We start from the raw sequence: 24,574 nt of genomic DNA, 5'->3' as shown, positions 1-24,574 counted from the left end.
GAACCCATCCATTCACGGTCTTACAGTTGGGAGCAGGCAGTATAAGACGGCGTTATACGCTGACGATCTCTTATTATATATCACTCAGCCGCGTATTTCTATCCCTTCGATTCTAAAAGAATTTGAACAGTTTGGCCATTTGAGTAATTTTAAAGTTAATTACACAAAATCTGAAATCCTCAATGTAACTGTCCCACATAGTGAATTTGCGAGTCTTCTGTCAGCCTTTAGATTCAAACATCAACCCATCGCCATTAAGTACTTAGGGGTACACATACCAGCTGACAGTAAACACTTATTATCATTGAACTACTTCCCTTTATTGGAAAAGATAATTAAGGATCTTGGGACTTTCAACAAAAAGGAGCTATCGTGGTTTGGTCGGATTAATGCCTTGAAAATGGATATTTTACCTAAATTTTTATATATATTCCAGGCACTCCCACTTTCACCACCATCCTCCTTTTTTCGGAAAGCCAAAACAGCATTCACTCGTTTTATATGGGGGCAGGGTAGCCCACGGCTAGGTCACTCTACCTTAACCAGATCTAAATCCCAAGGGGGCGTAGGTTTACCGGACCTCAGGTTGTACCATTCAGCTGCAATACTCATTAGAGTGTTAGACTGGCACCACCATTCTGGCACGAAACAATGGGTTTGCTTAGAACAAACCCTATGCACCCTTCCTCTTAAACACATTGCTTGGCTATCATCTGTAGATCGCCCACGATCTTCTAACCACTCCTTGTTATTGCAACACACCAGACTCTGGGATTCTTTAATACGCAAGGGGATGTGTATCAGAAGACTTAGCCCGATTACTCCTGTCTTTCATAACCCAGCATTCCGAGCTGGAACAGGTAGGGTCTCATTCTTAGGCTTTAGGATCTCGGATGACCCTCGCTTTTATCATCTGATGCAGGGAGGTACACTTCCTTCTTTTTCAGTCCTGTCCAACAGATTCCTGGATAAAAAAAGATTTCCTGGCTGGAATATGAGCAAATTAAATCATTCGTCTTGTCCAGGGGAGCACAGTGTTCTTTTGGGGCCTCGCTCACGGATTTTGAACAATTGTTCACTTTGTCCTCTCCACCGACTCACCTTGTTTCCTTCCTGTACCAGATCCTTCTAAAGGATTCTCATAAGGGTAACCCGCACTTCATCAAGGACTGGGAGTCAGATTTAGGCACTAGCATAGCTGAATCAGATTGTCAAAAAGCTTTTCTTTACTTTCACAAGCTGTCTATGGCATGCGCCGCTCAGGAGAAGAACTACAAAATATTATCCCGTTGGTATAGATACCCGGTCAGACTTCATAGAATTTTTCCTTCAGTTTCGGAGTTATGCTGGAGATGTTGCAAAGAGACAGGTACAATGCTTCATGTATGGTGGGGCTGCGACTTAATTAAACCCTTTTGGGATTCAGTATTCCAAGCATTCCATAAAATTTCTCCTAAACCAGTCAATAATTCTCCTCAAGTGGCGCTCCTCTCCATCCTTCCGGGATCTATGTCGTCTCAAAAGAGGTCATTACTTCGATTTTTTATCACAGAAGCTAGGACAGTAATCCCTAGATACTGGCGTTCCACACAGGTTCCCACGATGAGGGATTGGCTTCAAGAAATGCAACAAATAGCCAGAATGGAGGAGATCTCGGCAGAGGCATCCGACTTGTCGAATAAATATAACGAGACATGGGCGAGTTGGGCTGCGGCAATGGAGTCCCCGGACTTTCTCGTTATCATGGCTACATGAGGTAGCAGGACCTCTATATAAGGTGGTGAGGTAGGCTTTAGGTTTTATATCCCCTTTAGCGAAAGAGATATGGTCTTTTCCCTCCCCTTCCCCCTCTCCATCTTCTTTCTTCTTTCTTTCTGTGTTTTTCTTTTTTTTTGTCAATCACTCTCTGTTGACAATCTGATCAACGAATTATGACAAGACGGAACAACCACGAGAGGACTGTGCGATACTTGCTAGTGCTCACTGTCTTGCCTTATTATACCAATACTGTCAGAATTTGTCATGACGCACCTTCCGGAGCATTGTTATTTTGTAAAGTTCAAAATGAAAACTTCAATAAAACTTGATTAATCTAAAATAGACAAATCGCCAGGACCGGATGGCAAACACCCCCGTATCCTAAGGGAATTAAGTAATGTCATAGCCAGACCCTTATTTCCGATATTTGCAGATTCTATATTGACAGGGAATGTCCCACAGGATAGGCGCATGGCAAATGTGGTGCCAATATTAAAAAAAAAAAAAGGGTCCAAAAACAGAGCCGGGAAACTATAGGCCGGTAAGTTTAACATCTGTTGTGGGTAAACTGAACTGTTTGAAGGTTTTCTGAGAGATGCTATGTTAGAGCATCTTAACGGAAATAAGCAAATAACGCCATATCAGCATGGCTTCGTGAGGGATTGATCATGTCAAACAAATTTAATCAGTTTCTATGAGGAGGTAAGTTCTAGACTTGACAGTGGCGAATCAATGGATGTCGTGTATCTGGACTTCTCCAAAGCATTTGTACCACATAAAAGGTTAGTATATAAAATGAGAATGCTCGGACTGGGAGAAAACGTCTGTAAGTGGGTAAGTAACTGGCTCAATGATAGAAAACAGAGGGTGGTTATTAATGGTACATACTCAGATTGGGTCACTGTCACTAGTGGAGTACCTCAGGGGTCAGTATTGGGCCCTATTCTCTTCAATATATTTATTAATGATCTTATAGAAGGCTTGCATAGTAAAATATCAATTTTCGCAGATGACACTAAACTGTGTAAAGTAACACTGAAGAGAACGGTATACTTCTACAGAGCGATCTGGATAGACTGGCGGCTTGGGCAGATAAGTGGCAGATGAGGTTTAACACTGACAAAATGTAAAGTTATGCACATGGGAAGGAATAATGCAAGTCACCCGTACTTATTAAATGGTAAAACACTTGGTAACACTGACATGGAAAAATATCTAGGAATTTTAATAAACAGCAAACAAAGCTGCAAAAAACAGTGTCAGGCAGCTGCTGCCAAGGCACATAAGATAATGGGTTGCATCAAAAGGGGCATAGATGCCCGTGATGAGAACATAGTCCTACCACTTTACAAATCATTAGTCAGACCACACATGGAGTACTGTGTACAGTTCTGGGCTCCAGTGAACAAAGCAGACATAGCAGAGCTGGAGAGGGTCCAGAGGAGGGCAACTAAATAACTGGAATGGGGCAACTACAGTACCCTGAAAGATCAAAATTAGGGTTATTCACTTTAGAAGAAAGACGACTGAGAGGAGATCTAATTAATATGTATAAATATATCAGGGGTCAGTACAGAGATCTATCCCATCATCTATTCATTCCCAGGACGGTGACTGTGACAAGGGGACATCCTCTGTGTCTGGAGGAAAGAAGGTTTGTACACAAACATAGAAAAGGATTCTTTACGGTAAGAGCAGTGAGACTATGGAACTCTCTGCCTGAGGAGGTGGTGATGGTGAGTACAATAAAGGAATTCAAGAGGGGCCTGGATGTATTTCTGGAGCGTAATAACATTACAGGCTATAGCTACTAGAGAGAGATCATTGATCCAGGGATTTATTCTGATTGCCCGATTGGAGTCGGAAAGGAATTTTTATTCCCCTAAAGTGTGGAAAATTGGCTTCTACCTCACAGTTTTTTTTTTGCCTTCCTCTGGATCAACTTGCAGGATGACAGGCCGAACTGGATGGACAAATGTCTTTTTTCGGCCTTATGTACTATGTTACTATGTTATTAATTCCGGATCCGGCCTTGCGGCAAGTGTTCGGGATTTTTGGCCGGAGCAAAAAGCACAGCATGCTGCGGTATTTTCTCCGGCCAAAAAAGTGTTCCGGTCCTGAACTGAAGACATCCTGAACGGATTTCTCTCCATTCAGAATGCATGGGGATAATCCTGATGAGGATTCTTCCGGCATAGAGCCTCCGACGACGGAACTCTATGCCGGAACAAAAGAACGCAAGTGTGAAAGAGCCCTAACCACAGTGACTCCACATGTTCATTTCCCTCACTTCCCAGAGTGTGGGCTGTAGCCAGGGCTTTACATAAAAGGCACACTATTCCCCCTTTCCATTTTTTATAATTTGTTTTAAGCAGACTAACTCAGACTACCCTGTCACTGATTACTGTGGTGCATATATCATTTGTTTCTCAGGTTACTATATGCCATAAATAGGCATATCATATTGCATTTTCTATCCTCTGACAAAGATCACAGATCAGACCCCCAATCAGAACTCTGAGCAGACAAAACATAAAATAAAATCAACTTAACTCTCCTGTTACGGACGCCGCCGCCACTCCTGAGATCCAGCACTCTTCCTACTGTGCTGGGCGATGTCTGTTCACAGCAGAGCGCCATAGGAAGAGTGCTGGATCTGAGGAGTGGAGGCAGCGTCCGTAACAGGAGAGTTAAGTTGATTTTATTAATTTTGACGGTTACACACAGCACAGTGTACAAATCCTAAAGGAGACTACTAGGAAGCAGTGAGTACAGAGCTTGTAAGGGTAGCGCTGCATTCACTGTTCCCCATTCCTCCTGTACTAACGAGCACTTCCATAACGGAAGTTCTAATTAGTATTCGCCCCATAAGAAGCACTGACATTTTCCCCCTACTTAAGAACTGCCTTAATTCTACGTGGCATTGATTTAACAAGGTACTGATAGCATTCTTTAGAAATGTTGGCCCATATTGATAGGATAGCATCTTGCAGTTGATGGGGATTTGAGGGATGCACATCCAGGGCACAAAGGTCCCGTTCCACCACATCCCAAAGATGCTCTATTGGGTTGAGATCTGGTGACTATGGGGGCCATTTTAGTACAGTGAACTCATTGTCATGTTCAAGAAACCAATTAGAAATGATTCGAGCTTTGTGACATGGTGCATTATCCTGCTGGAAGTAGCCATCAGAGGATGGGTACATGGTGGTCATGAAGGGATGGACATGGTCAGAAACAATGCTCAGGTAGCCCCTGGCATTTAAATGATGGCCAATTGGCACTAAGGGGCCTAAAGTGTGCCCAGAAAACATCCCCCACACCATTACACCACCACCAGCCTGCACAGTGGCATGATGGATACATGTTCTCATTCTGTTTACGCCAAATTCGGACTCTACCATTTGAATGTCTCAACAGAAATCAAGACTCATCAGACCAGGCAACATTTTTCCAGTCTTCAACAGTCCAATTTTGGTGAGCTCGTGCAAATTGTAGCCTCTTTTTCCTATTTGTAGTGGAGATGAGTGGTACCCGGTGGGGTCTTCTGCTGTTGTAGCCCACCTTTTTTTCCCATTCTGACATTCAGTTTGGAGTTCAGGAGATTGTCTTGACCAGGACCACAACCCTACATGCATTGAAGCAACTGCCATGTGATTGGTTGACTAGATAATCGCATTAATGAGAAATAGAACAGGTGTTCCTAATAATTCTTTAGGTGAGTGTATATACACACTTTTTTTTCCGAAAAAAAATATAAAATATTATATCCATACAGGGTGGGAATAAATCCCGGGTGCCGTCATGGGCTCATAGAAAAGCGATTACCGGTAAGTGTAATCTTAAATTTCCCTTACGCCCATGACAGCGATTAGAATAGAAATTCCTTTTTTTGGGGGGGGGTCCGGGGGGGGCTCCAGGACTACTACCGCCTGGAGGACTTTTCTACCGAAAGCTAGTTGTTCCCTAGAGCCTAGGTCTAGTCTGTAGTGATGAAAAAAGGTACAGGGTGACTGCCATGTGGCTGCTCTACAAATCTGTTCTAAGGTAGCGTCAGCCCTTTCTGCCCAAGAGATGGAAACTGATCTAGTGGAATGAGCACCAAAACCCTTCGGGGGAGTCTTTCCGGCTGAAGAATAGGCCAAAGTAATGGCGCTCGCAATCCATCTGGAAAGGGATTTAGTAGAGGCTGCGAGACCCTTATTTTTCTTACTAAATTGAATGAAAAGCTTTGAGGTTTTCCTCCACTGACTAGTTACCTCCAGATAATGGGATAGGCATCTTTTTACATCCAAGCAATGGAGCTGCTTCTCTTTTTCATTGCTCGAATTTTGGCACAGGGAAGGAAGGATAATGTCCTGTGTTCTATGGAACATAGAAACCACTTTCGGTAAAAAGGAAGGGTCTGGCTTAGGCCCCTCTCACACTACAGTATGTCCATTTCAGTGTTTTGCGGTCCGTTTTTCAGGGATCCGTTGTTCCGTTTTTTGCTTCCGTTGTGGTTCCGTTTCCGTTCCGTTTTTCCATGTGGCATATACAGTATACAGTAATTACATAGAAAAAATTGGGCTGGGCATAACATTTTCAATAGATGGTTCCGTAAAAAACGGAACTGATACGGAAGACATACGGATGCATTTCCATATGTGTTCCGTTTTTTTTGCGGACCCATTGACTTGAATGGAGCCACGGACCGTGATTTGCGGCCAAATATAGGACATGTTCCATCTTTCAACGGAACGGAAATACGGAAACTGAATGCATACGGAACACATTCCGTTTTTTTTTTTTGCGGAACCATTAAAATGAATGCTTCCGTATACGGACCGTATACGGAATGCAAAAAACGGACCGCAAAACGGAAAAAAAACTGTAGTGTGAAAGAGGCCTTAATGAGCACCCTGTCATATAGGGTGTTAGTATAAGGTGGATAAATAGAAAAGGCTGAAATTTCACAGACCGTCCTGGCTGAGGCGATTGCCACAAGGAAGGCAGTTTTGAAGGACAAGAGTCTTATGGGCAGTTCTTGTAATGGTTCAAAAGGAGGCTCCATGAGACTAGTGAGGACTAAGTTGAGGTCCCGGGGGGAGACTGAAGGACCAAGTATTGGTCCAAGTCTGCTGATGGATTTAAAAAAATCTTCTAACCCAGGGGTGGTTAGCGATGGGGGAATAAAGAAAGGCACTTAGAGCGGATACCTGTACCTTGAGAGTACTCGGCCTCAGATATTTTTTTTTCCATGACCGGCTTGCAGAAAATCTAAGATCTTGCACATAGGCGGAGGGTTTAAAGGATTCACCGGATGCTTGGCAAACTTCTGAAAGGTGTTCCAAATACTGAGATAAATTGAAGCGGTGACCTCCTTTCTGCAGGATAGCAAGGTGGAAACTACTTTCTAGGATTTCCCCCCTCAAGACCCATGCTGTGAAGTGTAACTGCCTCACGCTCAGATGGATGACAGGTCCTCGAGACAGAAGATCTTGCCTCTCCGGGAGAATCCAAGGGTCTGCCAGGGATAGTTTCCTCAACCAGGTGAACCAGGTTCTTCGGGGCCGAAATAGAGCAATTAGGATCACACTCATTCGTTCTTGTCTTAAGTTTTGGAGGAACCTTGGAAGAAGTCTCAGTGGAGGAAAGGCGTAGAGGAGCTGGTTTGACAAATGGAGGGAGAAGGCAGCTATCCCCGTTGGTGAATCTCTCGCGCTGAGGGAAAAGAAAAGTCGACATTTTCTGTTTTCCCTGGTAGCAAATAAGTCCAGATGTGGACGACCCCAGAGTTGAGTTATTTGATTGAAGACCATTTGCTTTAGACACCATTCCCCTTGGTCTAGTGCGTTTCTGCTTAAGAAATCTGCTACCTTGTTTTCCGTACCCTTTAAATGTACTGCAATAAGGGACGGAACACAAGGAATTATAAGGGAAACAATGTCTGCGGCCAACTGCATAAGATTTTTTTGATTTGGTTCCTCCTTGTCTGTTCAGATAGACAACTGTGGTGTTGTCCGAAAAAAAAAAACTTTTATAGCCTTTCCCTGAACTAGAAGAAGAAATTGTTTTAAGGCGAGAAGACCCGCTCTGAGCTCCCTCATGTTTTGAAAGTCTAGACTCTCTTCTTCCTTCCAAACACCTTGCCGCAGGTACCCCTGCCAACAGGCCCCCCACGCGAAAGGACTTGCGTCGGTGGTAAGGGTAACAAAATTCTGTTGGTTCCAAGGGAGCCCCTGGGACAGATTTACAGGATTCAGCCACCAGCGGAAAGATTAAGTCACCTGGGGGGGTGAATGTGAGAGGTGTATCTAGTGGGCGGAGGGCACCCTGCCATTCCTTCAGGATTTGCCACTGAAGGGGTCTGGAGTGAAGTTGGCTCCAACTGACCGCTCGTATAGTGTAAGTCATTTTGCCCAAGACCGCCATTGCTTGCCTGATAGTAGGGTTTTTTGTAGACATCAGAGACTGAACTCCCTGTATTAATCTCTGAATCTTGTCTTGGGGAAGGATACAGAGTAAATTCTGCGAGTTCAGGATCATTCCAAGAAAGACACGTTCTTGGGAGGGTATTCGATGTTTTCTAGGATCTGTACTACTTCAAGATGCAACTCGAGAAGGATCTCTGACTTATGAGCCATGACTTTTGTGAATAGCCTGGGAGCCTGAGAAATTCCGAAAGGAAGGGCCGTATATTGTAGGTGATGAATGTGACCTCCTAATGAAACTGCAACTCGGAGAAATTTTTGACAGTCTACATGAATAGGGATGTGATAGTATGCATCTCATATGTCTATTGTAGCCATGAAAAAGCCCCCAAAAAGAGGTTTTAAAACTGACTGGATTGTCTCCATTCTAAACTTTTTGTAAGCGAGAGATTGATTTAGATCTTTTAAGTTTATGATGGTTCTGAATGTTCCATCTGGTTTGGGAACCAGAAAAAGGGAAGCGTAGAAGCCCCTGCCTTTCTTTGACACTGGCACCAGAACATTTTTTCGAAGTAAAGATGCAATCTCCTGTTGTAAAGCTAGTTTTTTTCCCCCCAAATTTCTTAGGAAATCTTTTGAATCTGTCCGGTGGGCGAGAGACAAACTCTAGGCAAAACTCTTCCCTTATGATGCTTAAAATTCAGGGGCTTGAGGAGATTCATTCACAAGCATGAAGGAAGGAAGTCTGCCACCTACATTGCTGAGTGGGTTTGGAAGCTGATGAAGTTTGGGAAGCGAACAAGAAACCCTTGCCTTTCCTATTCTTATTGTCTGCTCTGAAGTCTTTTCTCTGTCCTTTATAAAAATCCTTTTTGGTTTTTTTTTGGAAAAAAAACAAAACACTGTTTCTTGGGGGGTCTGGAGACAGGGAATCCATTTTTATTGTCTGAAGCCTTATCTAAAAGGTAGTCTAAAACGCAACCAAAAAGATAATCGCCCTGACAAGGAATTGCATAATAAAGCTTCCATATCATCCTGGGAAAAAAGTGATCTGCCAGTGGATTCTTCATCCTGCGACGAGTCTGAGCTATCTAGAATCTCCCCTGGTTCACTTTCTTCTGATTAATCTGAATCAGATGTTTTATTAGCTATGCCTGGTCTGCCCGAGACTACGGAATGGAGGCTCTTTTTGAAATTTTTCAAGGAATCAAAAACCTCTCACTTCACAATATCCCTAATATTCTGAAGTAGGGATGGGGACTCTTCTTCCACTACTTTCTCAACACAACGTTGACATAACAACTTTGGCCAAGAGGGTGCAAGTTTCTTTTTACAGACGGCACATTCCTTCCCTCTGGTTTTTGAGACCGCCTTTCTAGGCCCCTCTTTTATAGTCTAAAAGGCAAGACAAAGGGAAAGGACGTTTAGCATGACTAACGAAAAAAAGGATGGGGAATGATCCCCCTTACCCCACCAGGCGTACCGGTTTGTTCTCATGACCCTCCTGCTGTTCGGCGCGTTGGGCACTCTCATCCTCCATGGCGCTGTAGGATAGAGTGTATTCCAGAACAAAATCCGGCTTCTTAGTAGGCTGGTTGGGCTGCTTCTGACCGCGCGCCTCCTGTGGGTGAGAACTCCCTCGGTCGGGTCATGCTGGAGCTATCTGCGGCCTTTAGTAGGATATCTGCTTCCTACTCCCGGAACGCACGCTGCGTGCGTTCCAAACATCGGCAGTCACAAAGCTCAGTTCTGGATCTCGCCTGCCCGAGAGATTTCGACCCTCTGACGCCCTATGAACCCTCTAGGGCCGGCGTGCCAGACGCACCTCCCAGTCCAGCCGGGACTGCAGAGTAGCGGCAGCGCGGCCTGACCTGGACCCAGGAAATGATTGCCAGACTTCCGCCAGCGGCTCCTAGAGGAGACTTACGCCGGGACAGGTAACCCCTCTCCAGATTAAACTCAGGGGCCCTGCAGCCTAAATATTCTGCTCTCCACGGACAGTCGTCTGTCTAGGACAGGAAGCAGGAACTGGTGGTTTTGGGGCCATGCTCCTCCTTAAGAGCTCTCCACGAAAGTTCCCGTTTCCTGTCCTGGATGGAGGCGGTCTCTCAAGGGTGCAGTCATGGGCGTAAGGTAAAAATACAGTAATTGTGGGATTTTTAGGAGTAGGTGTTTAATTAAAAACAACCGACCCAGGGTTTTAATTAGTCTCAGTCACGGTTTCTGCTGCCTTTAGCTAAAGCGGCATAAAACTAGTGAAAGACTCCCTTTAAGCCTTAGTCAGCATTATTGTTTCTAGTTATTAGAGGCATGGTAAGCAATCGCAGAAATCTACTGTAGTAATACACCACTAGGTTCCAAATTACTAATTGTCTACCTCTTAAGACCTTAATATTCTATGTATACCTCTGCTACAGTAGACTAACTCCTATCCCAGTGTTGGCGAACCTATGGTTCGGGTGCAAGAGGTGGGACTCAGAGCCCTGGGCGCACTATGAACAGCACAGGCAGCGCATTGAATGTAGACAGGCTATTATAGCTAAATGATAAAAGTACATGAAAGATATACTATATTGGTATTCAGGTTAAATTGCAATGCTGGCACTTTGTAATAAATAAGTGGGTTTTGGGTTGCAGTTTCAGCACTCCGTCTCGAAAAGGTTCACCATCACTGCCCTAGGCTGTAATCGGGAAGAGAAGCAAAGGGTCCATTTGTGTTATAAAAAATAAACATTTGCAATTTGGGAACATGTAAAAGTTTATTAACTTATTGTACCTGACCATCACCCGAATCATCCTCTACGCCATCATCAACTTCTTCATGCTTTTGCACTGTAAGAAAAAAAACAATAGGACAAACTGAAAAATAATCAAGATATTCAGAGACTCTTGGCATGATCTGTATTGATTCATCTACACTGGCAGGTAAAGCAGAAATTGACCTATCATTTTGTACCATTTGCAGGGACAGAATAGCTTCATATTGGCAGGTTGAAGACCTTAAATTTCGGTTGCATAGTGGCCCCACACTAGGTGACAAGCTCCCTTTAAGAATCATAATTTGAGTTAACTATTCAAGTAAGTAATCTTTCCTATACAGCTCTGCTAAAGTATGATGGGAGGGGTTGCCAAGATATTATAAAGATATTATAGAAATGCAAGCAAAAACTACATAAGGAAACAACAAGGTGGTCAGAAAAACCACTGTGCCGTTTTAGAAGTCACTGCAAAACGCAAACGGAAATTGTAAATTCATGTACACCGCCACACCGGCAATGAAATGAGGATTAACAGATTAAAAAAATTAAGGTGGGGCTGCAGATATGACTTTTCAGCGAAAGGACAAGTTCTGGTTAGCCTAAAAGTTTTCAAACAGCTTTTGTAGAATGCGCCCTGAGGACGTAAGGTGGGGACATACTTTTATGTTGACAGCAATAGGCGACTTAACCTATGGTCGCTTTGCTAGCAGCAGACATTTAGTTTGTGCCCTGATATAGGAGAAAAAACGTCTGATTTCTTGTACTCGTTAGTGGCTAGGGTATACCTGCGGACTTGTGAAAAATGTGGTCTTTACTAGGAGGATATGGATATAAGGATGATGAGGAAAGATCTAACTGACAGTAAAACTTATATACCATCTTTGGAAGAAATGCTTGAGCACTTGAGAACAATCTAGTTATTTTAGGCTACTTTTACACTGGCGTTTTAGCTTTCGGTTTGTGAGATCCGTTCAGGGCTCTCACAAGCGGTTCAAAACGGATCAGTTTTGCCCTAATGCATTCTGAATAGAAAAGGATCCGCTCAGAATGCATCAGTTTGCCTCTCAGTCACCATTCCGCTCTGGAGGCGGACACCAAAACGCTGCCTGCAGCATTTTGCTGTCCGCGTGATGAAACTGAGCAAAACGGATCCGTCCTGGCACACAATGTAAGTAAATGAGGACGGATCCAATTGCTCTGACAATAGAAAACTGATCTGTCCTCCACTGATTTTGCATATATATATTATATATATATATATATATATATATATATATATATATATTAAAGAAAGTCCGCAGCACTCAAAGTAAAAATACCATATAATCAGCTGTGCACGTGAGGAGTGCTTTTTTATGGCTATAGAGAGAGAGATATATATCTTTATCAATCTTGACTTGATAAAGGTCCTGTGAGAGGACCAAAACGTTGTCTTTGCCGACATGTGTGAATAAAATACACACTTTTTTACTTGGAGTGCTGCGGATTTTCTTTGTCTGTTGATTCCGTCCTGTATTGAAGGACCGCCGCGGGCACCTATACAACTGCATTTTCATCTGGAGGAGTGCTGCCTGACTTTATCTCTCTCTATATATCTCTCTCTATATATATATCTCTCTCTCTCTCTATATCTCTCTCTCTCTCTATATCTCTCTCTCTCTCTCTATATCTCTCTCTCTCTCTCTATCTCTCTCTCTATCTCTCTCTCTCTCTCTCTCTCTCTCTCTCTCTCTCTCTCTATCTCTCTCTCTATCTCTCTCTCTATCTCTCTCTCTATCTCTCTCTCTATCTCTCTCTCTATCTCTCTCTCTATCTCTCTCTATATCTCTCTCTATATCTCTCTCTATATCTCTCTCTATATCTCTCTCTATATCTCTCTCTATATCTCTCTCTATATCTCTCTCTATATCTCTCTCTCTCTCATAAAGGTACAGTAGAGTGATGAGAAGGGATAAGTCTACCAGCCCCTTCGATGAACTGCTTTATGAGAGGAAACTTACTATATTTTTTGCTTTATAAAGACGCCCTGATGATAAGACGCGCCTAGATTTTTGAGGAGGAAAAGAAAAAAAATATTTTGAACCAAAAGTTTGTGGGTTTTGAATGCACTGTTAGGGGGGGGGAGGAGACCCGTGGATGACACACTTATGGGGGGGGACCCGTGGATGACACACTTATGGGGGGGGGGACCCGTGGATGACACACTTATGGGGGGGGGACCCGTGGATGACACACTTATGGGGGGGGGGGACCCGTGGATGACACTTATGGGGGGGGGGGACCCGTGGATGACACACTTATGGGGGGGGGGGGACCCGTGGATGACACACTGAGGAGGAAAATAAGAAAAAAAATATTTGAACCAAAAGGTGTGCTTTTGGTGGGTTTTGAACTAATGGTGGTCTTGCCTTATCTCCTTGAAGGCACTTAAAGGGAATGTGTCATCAGAAAATGACCTATTGTTTAAATCACGTTTTTATGCTTAACATATAAAAATATAATAGATAGATAGATCTATCTCATATTTTTAATTTTCAAAATCTATGTTCAAACAACCATACAATCCTGCAGTTTTCCCACTGACCATAAGAGTAATAGAAATCACTTCTTTGTCTATACAGATTACTTTACCACAGTCCCCTGCTTATCTATACACAGGGGTGATATAATTACAGGCAGGATTAGAATGATATAACAGGACCTACCATTCACAATAGGTCGATTGTCAAAGCTTATCTATTCTTTCCTTTGCACAGGTCACAGCTCATGCCTAGAAAACTCTCACATAGAAGTAAATGAGGTCTCCTCCTGACCAATGTTTATGGACCATGGGGATGCCATAAAGACATTTTTTTTTTATTATTGTGTGTCAATGCCGTTAAGAACAGCTCAGACAAGTTGGAAGTCCCCATAATCAGAAAAAAGTCTCTCTAGTAGCTATAGCCTGCAATATTATTACATTCCAGAAATACATCCAGGCCCCTCTTGAATTCCTTTATTGTACTCACCATCACCACCTCCTCAGGCAGAGAGTGCCATAGTCTCACTGCTCTTACCGTAAATAATTCTTTTCTATGTTTGTGTACAAACCTTCTTTCCTCAAGACGCAGAGGATGTCCCCCTCGTCACAGCCACAGTCCTGGGGATAAATAGATGATGGGATAGATCTCTGTACTAACCCCTGATATTTATACATATTAATTAGATCCCCCCTCAGTCGTCTTTTTTCTAAAGTGAATAATGCTAATTTTGATAATCTTTCAGGGTACTGTAGTTGCCCCATTCCAGTTATTACTTTAGTTGCCCTCCTTTGGACCCTCTCCAGCTCTGCTATGTCTGCCTTGTTTACAGGAGCCCAGAACTGTACACATTTCTCCATGTGTGGTCTGACTAGCGATTTGTAAAGTGGTAGGACTATGTTCTTATCACGGACATCTATGCCCCTTTTGATGCAACCCATTATCTTATTGGCCTTGGTAGCAGCTGCCTGACACTGGTTTTTGAAGCTTAGTTTGCGGTTTAAGAGGGGCCTGGATGTACCATATTTTTCACCCTATAAGACGCAATAGGTTTTTGGGGAGGAAAAGAAGAAAAAAAATATTTTTAACCAAAAGATGCGCTTTTGATGGGTTTGGAACTAATGGTGGTCTGTGGATGGCACTATTACTGGGGATCTGTGAATGACGGACACTTATGGGGGGGGGGGGGGAATCTGTGAATGACGGACACTTATGGGGGGGGGAGAATCTGTGAATGACGGACACTGTTATGGGGGGGATCTGTGAATGACGGACACTGTTATGGGGGGGATCTGTGAATGAAGACACTGTTATGGGGGGGATCTGTGAATGAAGACACTGTTATGGGGGGGGGATCTGTGAATGACAGACACTGTTATGGGGGGGGATCTGTGAATGACGGACACTGTTATGGGGGGGGATCTGTGAATGACGGACACTGATGGGGGGGATCTGTGGATGACACTGTTACTGGGGGGAGGGATCTGTGGATGGCACTGTTACAGGGGGAGGGATCTGTGAATTACTGACACTGTTACAGGGGAGGGATCTGTGGATGGTACTGTTACAGGGGAGGGATCTGTGAATGGCACTATTACAGGGGAGGGATCTGTGGATGGCACTATTACAGGGGAGGGATCTGTGGATGGCACTATTACAGGGGAGGGATCTGTGGATGGCACTATTACATCTGCGTTATTGTCTTCCGGCATAGAGTTCCGTCGTCGGGGCTCTATGCCGGAAGAATCCTGATCAGGATTATCCTAATGCATTCTGAATGGAGTGAAATCCGTTCAGGATGCATCAGGATGTCTTCAGTTCCGGTACAGAAAGTTTTCTGGCCGGAGAAAATACCGCAGCATGCTGCGCTTTTTGCTCCGGCCGAAAAAACTGAAGACTTGCCGCAAGGCCGGATCCGGAATGAATGCCCATTGAAAGGCATTGATCCGGATCCGGCCTTAAGCTAAACGTCGTTTTGGCGCATTGCCGGATCCGACGTTTAGCTTTTTTTTTTTTAGAGTGGTTACCATGGCTGCCGGGACGCTAAAGTCCTGGCAGCCATGGTAAAGTGTAGTGGGGAGTAGCATACTTACCGTCCGTGCGTGCGGCTCCCGGGGCGCTCCAGAGTGACGTCAGGGCGCCCCAGGCGCATGGATGATGTGATCGCATGGTACGTCATCTATGCGCATGGGGCACTCTGACGTCACTCTGGAGCGCCCCGGGAGCTGTATGGATGGTAAGTATACCGCTCCCCGCTCCTACTATGGCAACCAGGACTTTCATAGCGTCCTGGGTGCCATAGTAACACTGAAAGCATTTTGAAGACGGATCCGTCTTCAAATGCTTTCAGTACACTTGCGTTTTTCCGGATTCGGCGTGTAATTCCGGCAAGTGGAGTACACGCCGGATCCAGACAACGCAAGTGTGAAAGAGGCCTTAGTGTCATCTGCGAAAAATTGATACTTTACTATGCAAGCCTTCTACAAGATCATTAATAAATATATTGGAGAATAGGGCCCAACACTGACCCCTGAGGTAGCCACAAGTGACAGTGACCCAATCTGAGTGTGTGCCTTAAATAACCACCCTCTGTTTTCTATCACTGAGCCAGTTACTTACCCACATACAGACGTTTTCTCCCAGTCCGAGCATTCTCATTTTATATACTAACCTTTTATGTTAGTATATAAAATGCAAAACGGACAAGAATAGGACAGGTTATATATTTTTTGCTGACCATGGAACGGAGCAACAGATGCGGACAGCACACGGAGTACTGTCCGCATCTTTTGCACCCCCATTGAAGTGAATGGGTACGCATTCAAGCCGCAAAAACTGCGGCTCGGATGTGGACGAAAACAATCGTGTGCATGAAGCCTTAGATGTAGGAAAAACAATTTTGTCAATGCAGTTATGGAGACACGGGGGAAGACCTTTCATCTCTTTCCTAAGCCTCTGATCCAGCTTTGCCACTCCTTTCTTTCCTACGGGTTGTACAGTGATGTCCTGTATACAACTGCAGTCAAGCACTGCGCTCCGCAGTCTCTTGCTGACAATCACTAAGGCCAAAGATTAGCTGCAGCCACAACAATTCATCACCACTGCAGTCCAGAGGAGAAGGATCAGACTGAAGAGGGCAAGTTTAAGTTACAAAATGCAGCGCAATCTGCAGGCAGCATGTTAAACAGCAGGGGGAGCCAAGATAAATATATAGTTTTGAGGGAAAAGATTCAGCAAAACTTGTCACTTTAAACCTCTGCTCTCTCTGATTTTGAGACCGCACCTGGGCAAAACAGTTATCTTTGTATATATACACAGGGAATGCTATCATCGATAACAGCGATCAGGAAAAGAGTGCCACTGTACTTTCAGTTACCTTTAGATATGTCACAGGGACATATCAAAAGTTTAGATCACTTGGGTTCTAGGCGCCGACACCTCCATCGATCTCTAGAATGAGGGGAGAAAAGAGCTTGCTTAGAGCACTCTCTCCTCGCTGCACTAGACAGGAGCAAGACAGGTCCACAGACTTTCTATTGAGTTTCTGGCATTTTATCCTGCAGCAAGGAAAGGGAATGCATTTAGGCCTGTATTACACTGATCGAGGGTCTACCAGATTATCACTGACAAGTGTTCATAGGAATGCCTTTTTGCAATGATCTGTCTTAATTACAGATGAACAAGCAAAGATCATGCTATTTAAATTAGGCTCTACTGCCAGAAAAGAGCAAGTTACTCTTACCTGGTAATTGGATTTTCCAAAAGCCTCCAGACTGGCAGTAACAAGAGAGAAGTGTCCCTGCCTCCCGATGACAAACATCTTAAGGACCCTGCCATTTTTAGCAAATCTGACATGTGTCACTTTAAGTAGTAATAGTAAAAGTTTTTACATATCCAGGTCAATCTGAGACTGTTTTCTGGTTACATATTGTAATTCAAAACCGTGGTAAAATGGAGTAAAAAAAAAGAAAAAAAAAAAAAGAAAAAAAAAAAAAACATCGCTTTAGCATTGACCACCCCTTTAACCTCCTCGGGACCACCGCACGCAGGGATGAGTCTTTGCTGCGGCCCTGTAATTCCTCCTGGACGCGCCGGCGAGTCATCTCGAGAGACGCGAGATTTCGGTCAGAGCCTGCCCGCGCATGCGCATCGCGGGCCGGTAAAAGTTAAAGGACAATTTCGTCATCAGCCTGCCAGCCAATGATCGTCGCTGGCAGGCTGATGATTTTCAAAAAAAATCGAATCAGAAGCTAACATATTTATAAATATAATGTGTTAAATGGCTACTGTGCTGCTCTGCTGGTTCTTTTCGTCGGTTGGTCTCAGCAGAGGAGCACAATTCACAGTGAGTACACACCAACAGTACACTTAGCCCCAGATCACCCCCATCACCCCCAATTAACCCCTGTCAATCACCAAGTGAAAGGGAAAAAAGTGATCAGTGTAAACGGTAACTTTTTTCCACTGGTATTGACTGGTGTCACCTTAGCTCGCCCTCCAAACAAAAAGCAGTGTTTGCCCGATCAGGCCTTATCGGTCGCCCACATGTGCGTTCAACCACGCCCGCCGCAGTGACAATCTGCACAATCATTTTACAAGCGCTGTGGCTGATATTTTTTATCAGTCGCAGTGGCCTCCGGTACTTCGTTAGCCTCCCATTTGTACGACATGCGGCGCTGCAAGACAAGATTTCTCCTCTGCAGTAAAAAAGATATGTTTGCCGATGCTTATGAGCTGAAGGAGCGGTGGTGTTCATATGCTTTGGCAAACACTTTGTATATAAAAAAAATGTCCTGGCAGACGCCTTTCCCCTCTTTTTTTTTTTTTTTTGGGGGGGGGGGGGGGGGGGGGAGAAGAGATTTTTTTTCATCCACATTGATCGATGCAAATAAAGAAATCTGTGCCATTCATACTTTTCTTTCAGCCCAGGGGCTGAACGGAAAAAAAAAAACTCATTACCTGTATATAGCTCGATATAGGGAGAATAGCAGAAACTCCTAATGCTGGCCATACATGTAATGATTGCGGAGACCCTCAAATGCCAGGGCAGTACAAACACCCCACAAATGACCCCATTTTGGAAAGACACCCTACGGTCTTCTATGAACTCACTATTCCCATCAGCGAAGTTTTTATTTTTTGTCACAAGTTAGCAGAAAATGATGGGGTTTTTTTTAATTTTATTTGGGGGGGGGGGGGGTATTTATACTGCCCTGGCATTTTAGGGGCCCTAAAGCGTGAGAAGTCTGGAATCCAAATGTCTAAAAATGCCCTCCTAAAAGGAATTTGTACCCCTTTGCGCCCCTAGGCTGCAAAAAAGTGTCACACATGTGGTATCGCCGTACTCAGGAGATGTTGGGCAATGTGTTTTGGGGTGTCTTTTTACATATACCCATGCTCTGTGAGATAAATATCTGTGTCAAATGACAACGTTGTATAAAAAAAAAAAGAAATATGAAAAATTTGCTTTTAGAGATATTTCTCTCACCCAGCATGGGTATATATAAAAATACACCCCAAAACACGTTGCCCTACTTCTTCTGAGCACGGCGATACCACATGTGAGACTTTTTTTGCAGCCTAGGTGGGCAAAGGGGCACAAATTCTAAAGAGCACCTTTAGGATTTCACAGGGAATTTATTACACATTTGGATTTCAAACTACTTCTCACGCATTAGGGCCCCTAAAATGCCAGGACAGTATAACTACCCCACAAGTGACCCCATTTTGGAAAGAAGACACCCCAATGTATTTCGTGATGGGCATAGTGAGTTCATGGAAGTTTTTATTTTTTGTCACAAGTTGGAATATGATACTATATAAGAAAGAAAAAAAAAAAAGAAAAAAAACTTGTGACAAAAAATAAAAACTTCCATGAACTCACTATGCTCATTAGCGAATACCTTAGGGCAAGGGTGGCCAACCTTACAGACCCAAAGAGCCCCCCAAAAAAAGTGTATGACTACCAGGAGCCACAAGCTATACATTTACACACGAGTCACTGTATTTTTCGCCCTACAAGATGCACCTAGGTTTTAACAAAGAAAAATAAGTTAAAAAATTTTTTTATCTGATCCGAGCTATTCTAAAAATATTTTTTTCTTATTTTTCATTAGCAGAGAAAGAAAAAAGAAAAAATATATTTTTCATAAGACCTCATATCAGACTCCTAAATCAGATCCCCAATCCTCATCTGACCTACAATAAAATCCCCAAACTTCATTAGGCCTCCAAATCAGACCCTCAGTGCTCCGATCTCCCCCTTCTCAGATTTGACCCCCCATGCTCAAACAAGCCCCCCATGCTCAGATCAAGATCCCACCCCATGCTCAGATCAGACCCCTATTGCCCAGATAAGGACCCCCCCCCCCCCCATGCTCAGATCAGAACCTCCCATGCTAAGATCAGACCCCCATGCTCAGCTCTATCATTTAAAAAAAATCTCTTCCCTCTTGATCAGGCACTGGGCTCCTTCTCGGGCACCTAATACTCTGCAGGTCTGACACGCTCTCCACTGTGACCTGAAGAGCACAACGTCAGGTCATAGTGCGTGTCTCCATGTACTACATTCTCACACTGTGTGAATCAGGACGTAGTGTAGAGTGAGCTGGAGCTGCAAAGTAGTAACAGTGCCCGATCAGAAAAAAGAGATCTGAAAATGAAGTGGAGAGTGAGCCGCCTGACTGCTTCCTGGCTTCACAGCTAGAGCCTCACTTGAAGAATCAAAGAGCCGCATGTGGCTCAAGAGCCACAGGTTGGCCACCCCTGCCTTAGGGTGTCTTCTTTCCAAAATGGGGTCACTTGTGGGGTAGGTATACTGCCCTGGCATTTTAGGGGCCCTAATGCGTGAGAAGTAGTTTGGAATCCAAATTCATAAAAATGCCCTGTGAAATCCCAAAAGTACTCATTGGAAAATGGGCCAACTTTGTATAAAGAAATGTGAAAAGTTGACTTCTAGAGAGATATTTCTCTCACCCAGCATGGGTATATGTAAAAAGACACACCAAAATACATTGCCCCACTTCTCCCGAGTACGGCGATACCACGTGTAACACTTTTTTGCAGCCTAGGTGGGCAAAGGGGCACAAATTCTAAAGAGCACCTTTAGGATTTCACAGAGCATTTTTTACACATTGAATTTCAAAACTACTTCTCACGCATTAGGGCCCCTAAAATGCCAAGGCAGTATAACTACCCCACAAGTGACCGCATTTTGGAAAGAAGACACCCCAAGGTATTTCGTGAAGGCCATAGCGAGTTCATGGAAGTTTTCATTTTTTGTCACAAGTTAGTGGAATATGAGACTTTGTAAGAAAAAAAAATTATCGTTGTGACAAAAAAATAAAAAGTTCTATGAACTCACTATGCCCATCAGTGAATACCTTATGTCTACTTTCCGAAATGGGGTCATTTGTGGGGGGTTTGTACTGTCTGGGCATTGTAGAACCTCAGGAAACATGACAGCTGCTCAGAAAGTCAGAGCTGCTTCAAAATGCAGAAATTCACATTTTTGTACCATAGTTTGTAAACGCTATAACTTTTACCCAAACATTTTTTTTTTATCTAAGACATTTAGAACAATAAATTTAGAGAAACATTTATACAGAAATATTTTTTTTTTAAACTTACAACTGAAAGTGCAATAAATAAATAAAATCGGTCAATTCCTATTAACAAAAAAAAGTTAAAGTGTCAGCAGCAATGAAATATTACCAAATGAAAGCTTTATTAGTGAGAAGAAAGGGAGGCAAAATTCATTTGGGTGGTAAGTTGTATGACCGAGCAATAAACTGTGAAAGTAGTGTAGTGCAGAATTGTAAAAAGTGGTCAGGTCCTTAAGGGTGTTTAAGCTAGGGGAGCTGAGGTGGTTAACAGTGACCTCCACAGTGCCCGCCCCTTTAAGCAGAAAAGAAAAAGAGCTGAGCTGTTACGGAAACCTGGAGTAAAACGGTGTTCAGGCAGATGGGATTTGAAGAGAAAGACTTGCAGGCTTGAATTGGCTAATGTGGGTCGTTTTTTGGGAATATCTCAGGAACAGTACATCCTAAAGAGCACAGACCCTTCCTGGACACCTGATGTATCTGTGTGACAAATTTGGTCCAGTCGTTTGGTCGAGCATAAAGAACAGACAGACAGAAACTCATTTATATATAAGACACTAGCACAGCAGGACCGGGCTTCGCACGGGAATATTTCATCCATTTAATTTAATTTAATTTAATGCTTCCGTAAAAAAAGATAGACTGTTTCCCCCATAACAGTGACCTCCACAGTGATCACCCCCTTCGCAGTGACTGCCCCTTTAACAGGGACCTTCATAGCGCCCGTCCCTTTAATAAGTGACCTCCACAGTGCCCGCCCCTTTAAGCAGTAAAGAAAAATGGCTGGGTTGTTACGGAAACCTGGAGTAAAAACTATGTTTATGGCAGTTGGGATTGGAAGAGAAAGACATGCAGGCTTGTATTGGCTAATGTGGGTGATTTTTTGGGAATCTCTCAGGAACAGTACGTCCTAAAGAGCAGAGACGCTCCCTGGACACCTGATGTACCTGTGTGCAAAATTTGGTTTAGGTCGGTCCAGTCGTTTGGTCGCGCATAAAGAACGTCCATACATAGGTATATGTAAAATGACACCCCAAAACACATAGGGGCACACATTCCAAAGAGCACCTTTAGGATTTCACAGGTCATTTTTTACACATTTTGATTTCAAACTACTTACCATACATTAGGGTGCCAGGGCAGTATAACTACCCCACAAGTGACCCCATTTTGGAAAGAAGACACCCCAAGGTATTCCGTGAGGCGCATGGCAAGTTCCTAGAATTTTTTATTTTTTGTCACAAGTTAGCGGAAAATTATGCTTTTTTTTTTCTTACAAAGTCTCATATTCCACTAACTTGTGACAAAAAATAAAGTTTGGGCAACCTTGTTAATAGTCATGATTTTCCTGTATAAATCGTTGGTTGTTATGATAAAAAAATGTCAGTTAAATATATCATATAGGAGAAACAGTGATTTTTGAGAAGTGAAATTAAGTTTATTGTATTTACAGAAAGTGTGCTATAATTGTTTAAACAAAATTAGGCAGGTGCATAAATTTGGGCACCACAAAAAAGAAATGAAATCAATATTTAATAGATCCTCCTTTTGCAGAAATTACAGCCTCTAAACGCTTCCTGTAGGTTCCACTGAGAGTCTGGATTCTGGTTGAAGGTATTTTGGACCATTCCTCTTTACAAAACATCTTTAGGCTACTTTCACACTAGCGTTCGGGTTTCCGTTCGTGAGCTCCGTTTGAAGGAGCTCACGAGCGGACCCGAACGCAGCCGTCCAGCCCTGATGCAGTCTGAATGGAGGCGGATCCGCTCAGACTGCATCAGTCTGGCGGCGTTCAGCCTCCGCTCCGCTCGCCTCCGCACGGACAGGCGGACAGCTGAACGCTGCTTGCAGCGTTCGGGTGTCCGCCTGGCCGTTCGGAGGCGTGCGGATCCGTCCAGACTTTCAATGTAAGTCAATGGGGACGGATCCGTTTGAAGATGCCACAATGTGGCTCAATCTTCAAGCGGATCCGTCCCCCATTGACTTTACATTGAAAGTCTGGACGGATCCGTCCCAGGCTATTTTCACACTTAGCTTTTTTTTGCTAATATAATGCAGACGGATCCGTTCTGAACGGAGCCTCCGTCTGCATTATTATGAGCGGATCCGTTCAGAACGGATCCGCCCGAACGCTAGTGTGAAAGTAGCCTTAGTTCATTCAGGTTTGATGGCTTCCGAGCATGGACAGCTCTCTTTAAGTCACACCACAGATTTTCAATTCTATTCAGGTCTGAGGACTGAGATGGCCATTTCAGAACGTTGTACTTGTTCCTCTGAATAAATGCCTTAGTGGATTTTGAGCAGTGTTTAGGGTCGTTGTCTTGTTGAAAGATCCAGCCCCGGCGCAGCTTCAGCTTTGTCACTGATTCCTGGACATCGGTCTCCAGAATCTGCTGATGCTGAGTGGGATCCATGCGTCCCTCAACTTTGACAAAATTACCAGTCCCTGCACTGGCCACAGCCCCACAGCATGATGGAACCACCACCATATTACCATATTTTACTGTAGGTAGCAAGTGTTTTTCTTGGAATGCGGTGTTCTTTTTCCTCCATGCATAACGCCCCTTGTTATGGCCAAATAACTCAATTTTAGATTCATCAATCCACAGCACCTTATTCCAAAATTAAGCTGGCTTGTCCAAACAGAAAGCTGGAATCTCTGAGACAGCTTTCTGTATCCTTCCCCTAAACCATGATGGTGAACAATCTTTGTCTTCAGGTCATTTGAGAGTTGTTTTGAGACCCCCATGTTGCTACTCTTCAGAGAAAATTAAAAAAGAGGGAAAATTACAATTGACCCCCTTAAATTCTCTCATAATTGGATTCAACTGTGTTGTAGGTCACTGAGCTTACCAAGCTAATTTGAGTTCAAATAATTAGTTCTAAAAGGTTTTGGAATCAAGAAAATGACAGTGCCCAAATTTATGCACCTGCCTAAGCAGCGTTCAGCTGTCCGCCTGTCCGTGCGGAGGCGAGCGGAGGCTGAACGCCGCCAGACTGATGCAGTCTGAGCGGATCCGCTCCATTCAGACTGCATCAGGGCTGGACGGAGGCGTTCGGGTCCGCTCGTGAGCTCCTTCAAACGGAGCTCACGAACGGACCTATGAACGCTAGTGTGAAAGTAGCCTAATTTTGTTTAAACAATTATAGCACACTTTCTGTAAATCCAATAAACTTCATTTCACTTCTCAAATATCACTGTGTGTATCTCCTATATGATATATTTAACTGACATTTTTTATCGTAACAACCAACGATTTATACAGGAAAATCATGACGATTAACAAGGTTGCCCAAACTTTCGCATCCCACAAAGAGAGAGCAGCAGCACTACTTATAGATGAAGCCGGGTGCAGGATCCTCTGACCTTAGGCTGTTCGGTCAATAATTGTAGATATCTTAAAGAAGAGGCAGCACTCCAAGATAAAATGAAACAGTGGCCCGCTTTATTTCCCCTGTGCAACGTTTCAACTGCTCATTGCAGTCTTTCTCAAGCATAACAATTGGTGTCTCAACATCGCCAT

The 24,574-nt window shown here is 43.7% G+C and overlaps 1 protein-coding gene across 2 annotated transcripts in view; it reads right to left on the bottom strand.

Moving 5' to 3' along the window:
- LOC122946563 (scaffold attachment factor B2-like) overlaps nucleotides 1-24,574 on the bottom strand; it is a 461,735-nt gene that overhangs the window by 364,308 nt on the left and 72,853 nt on the right. For both annotated transcript variants that reach the window (XM_044306283.1, XM_044306291.1), the window contains exon 3: nucleotides 10,948-11,003. In XM_044306283.1, coding sequence (XP_044162218.1) covers nucleotides 10,948-11,003 — 56 coding nt within the window. The remainder of the gene's footprint in view (nucleotides 1-10,947; nucleotides 11,004-24,574) is intronic.

Source organism: Bufo gargarizans, chromosome 1 (genome assembly GCF_014858855.1).
Source record: "Bufo gargarizans isolate SCDJY-AF-19 chromosome 1, ASM1485885v1, whole genome shotgun sequence".
NCBI lineage: Eukaryota > Metazoa > Chordata > Amphibia > Anura > Bufonidae > Bufo > Bufo gargarizans.
Note: the sequence above shows the minus strand (reverse complement) of the source record. Positions and strands in the feature narration are given on the sequence as shown.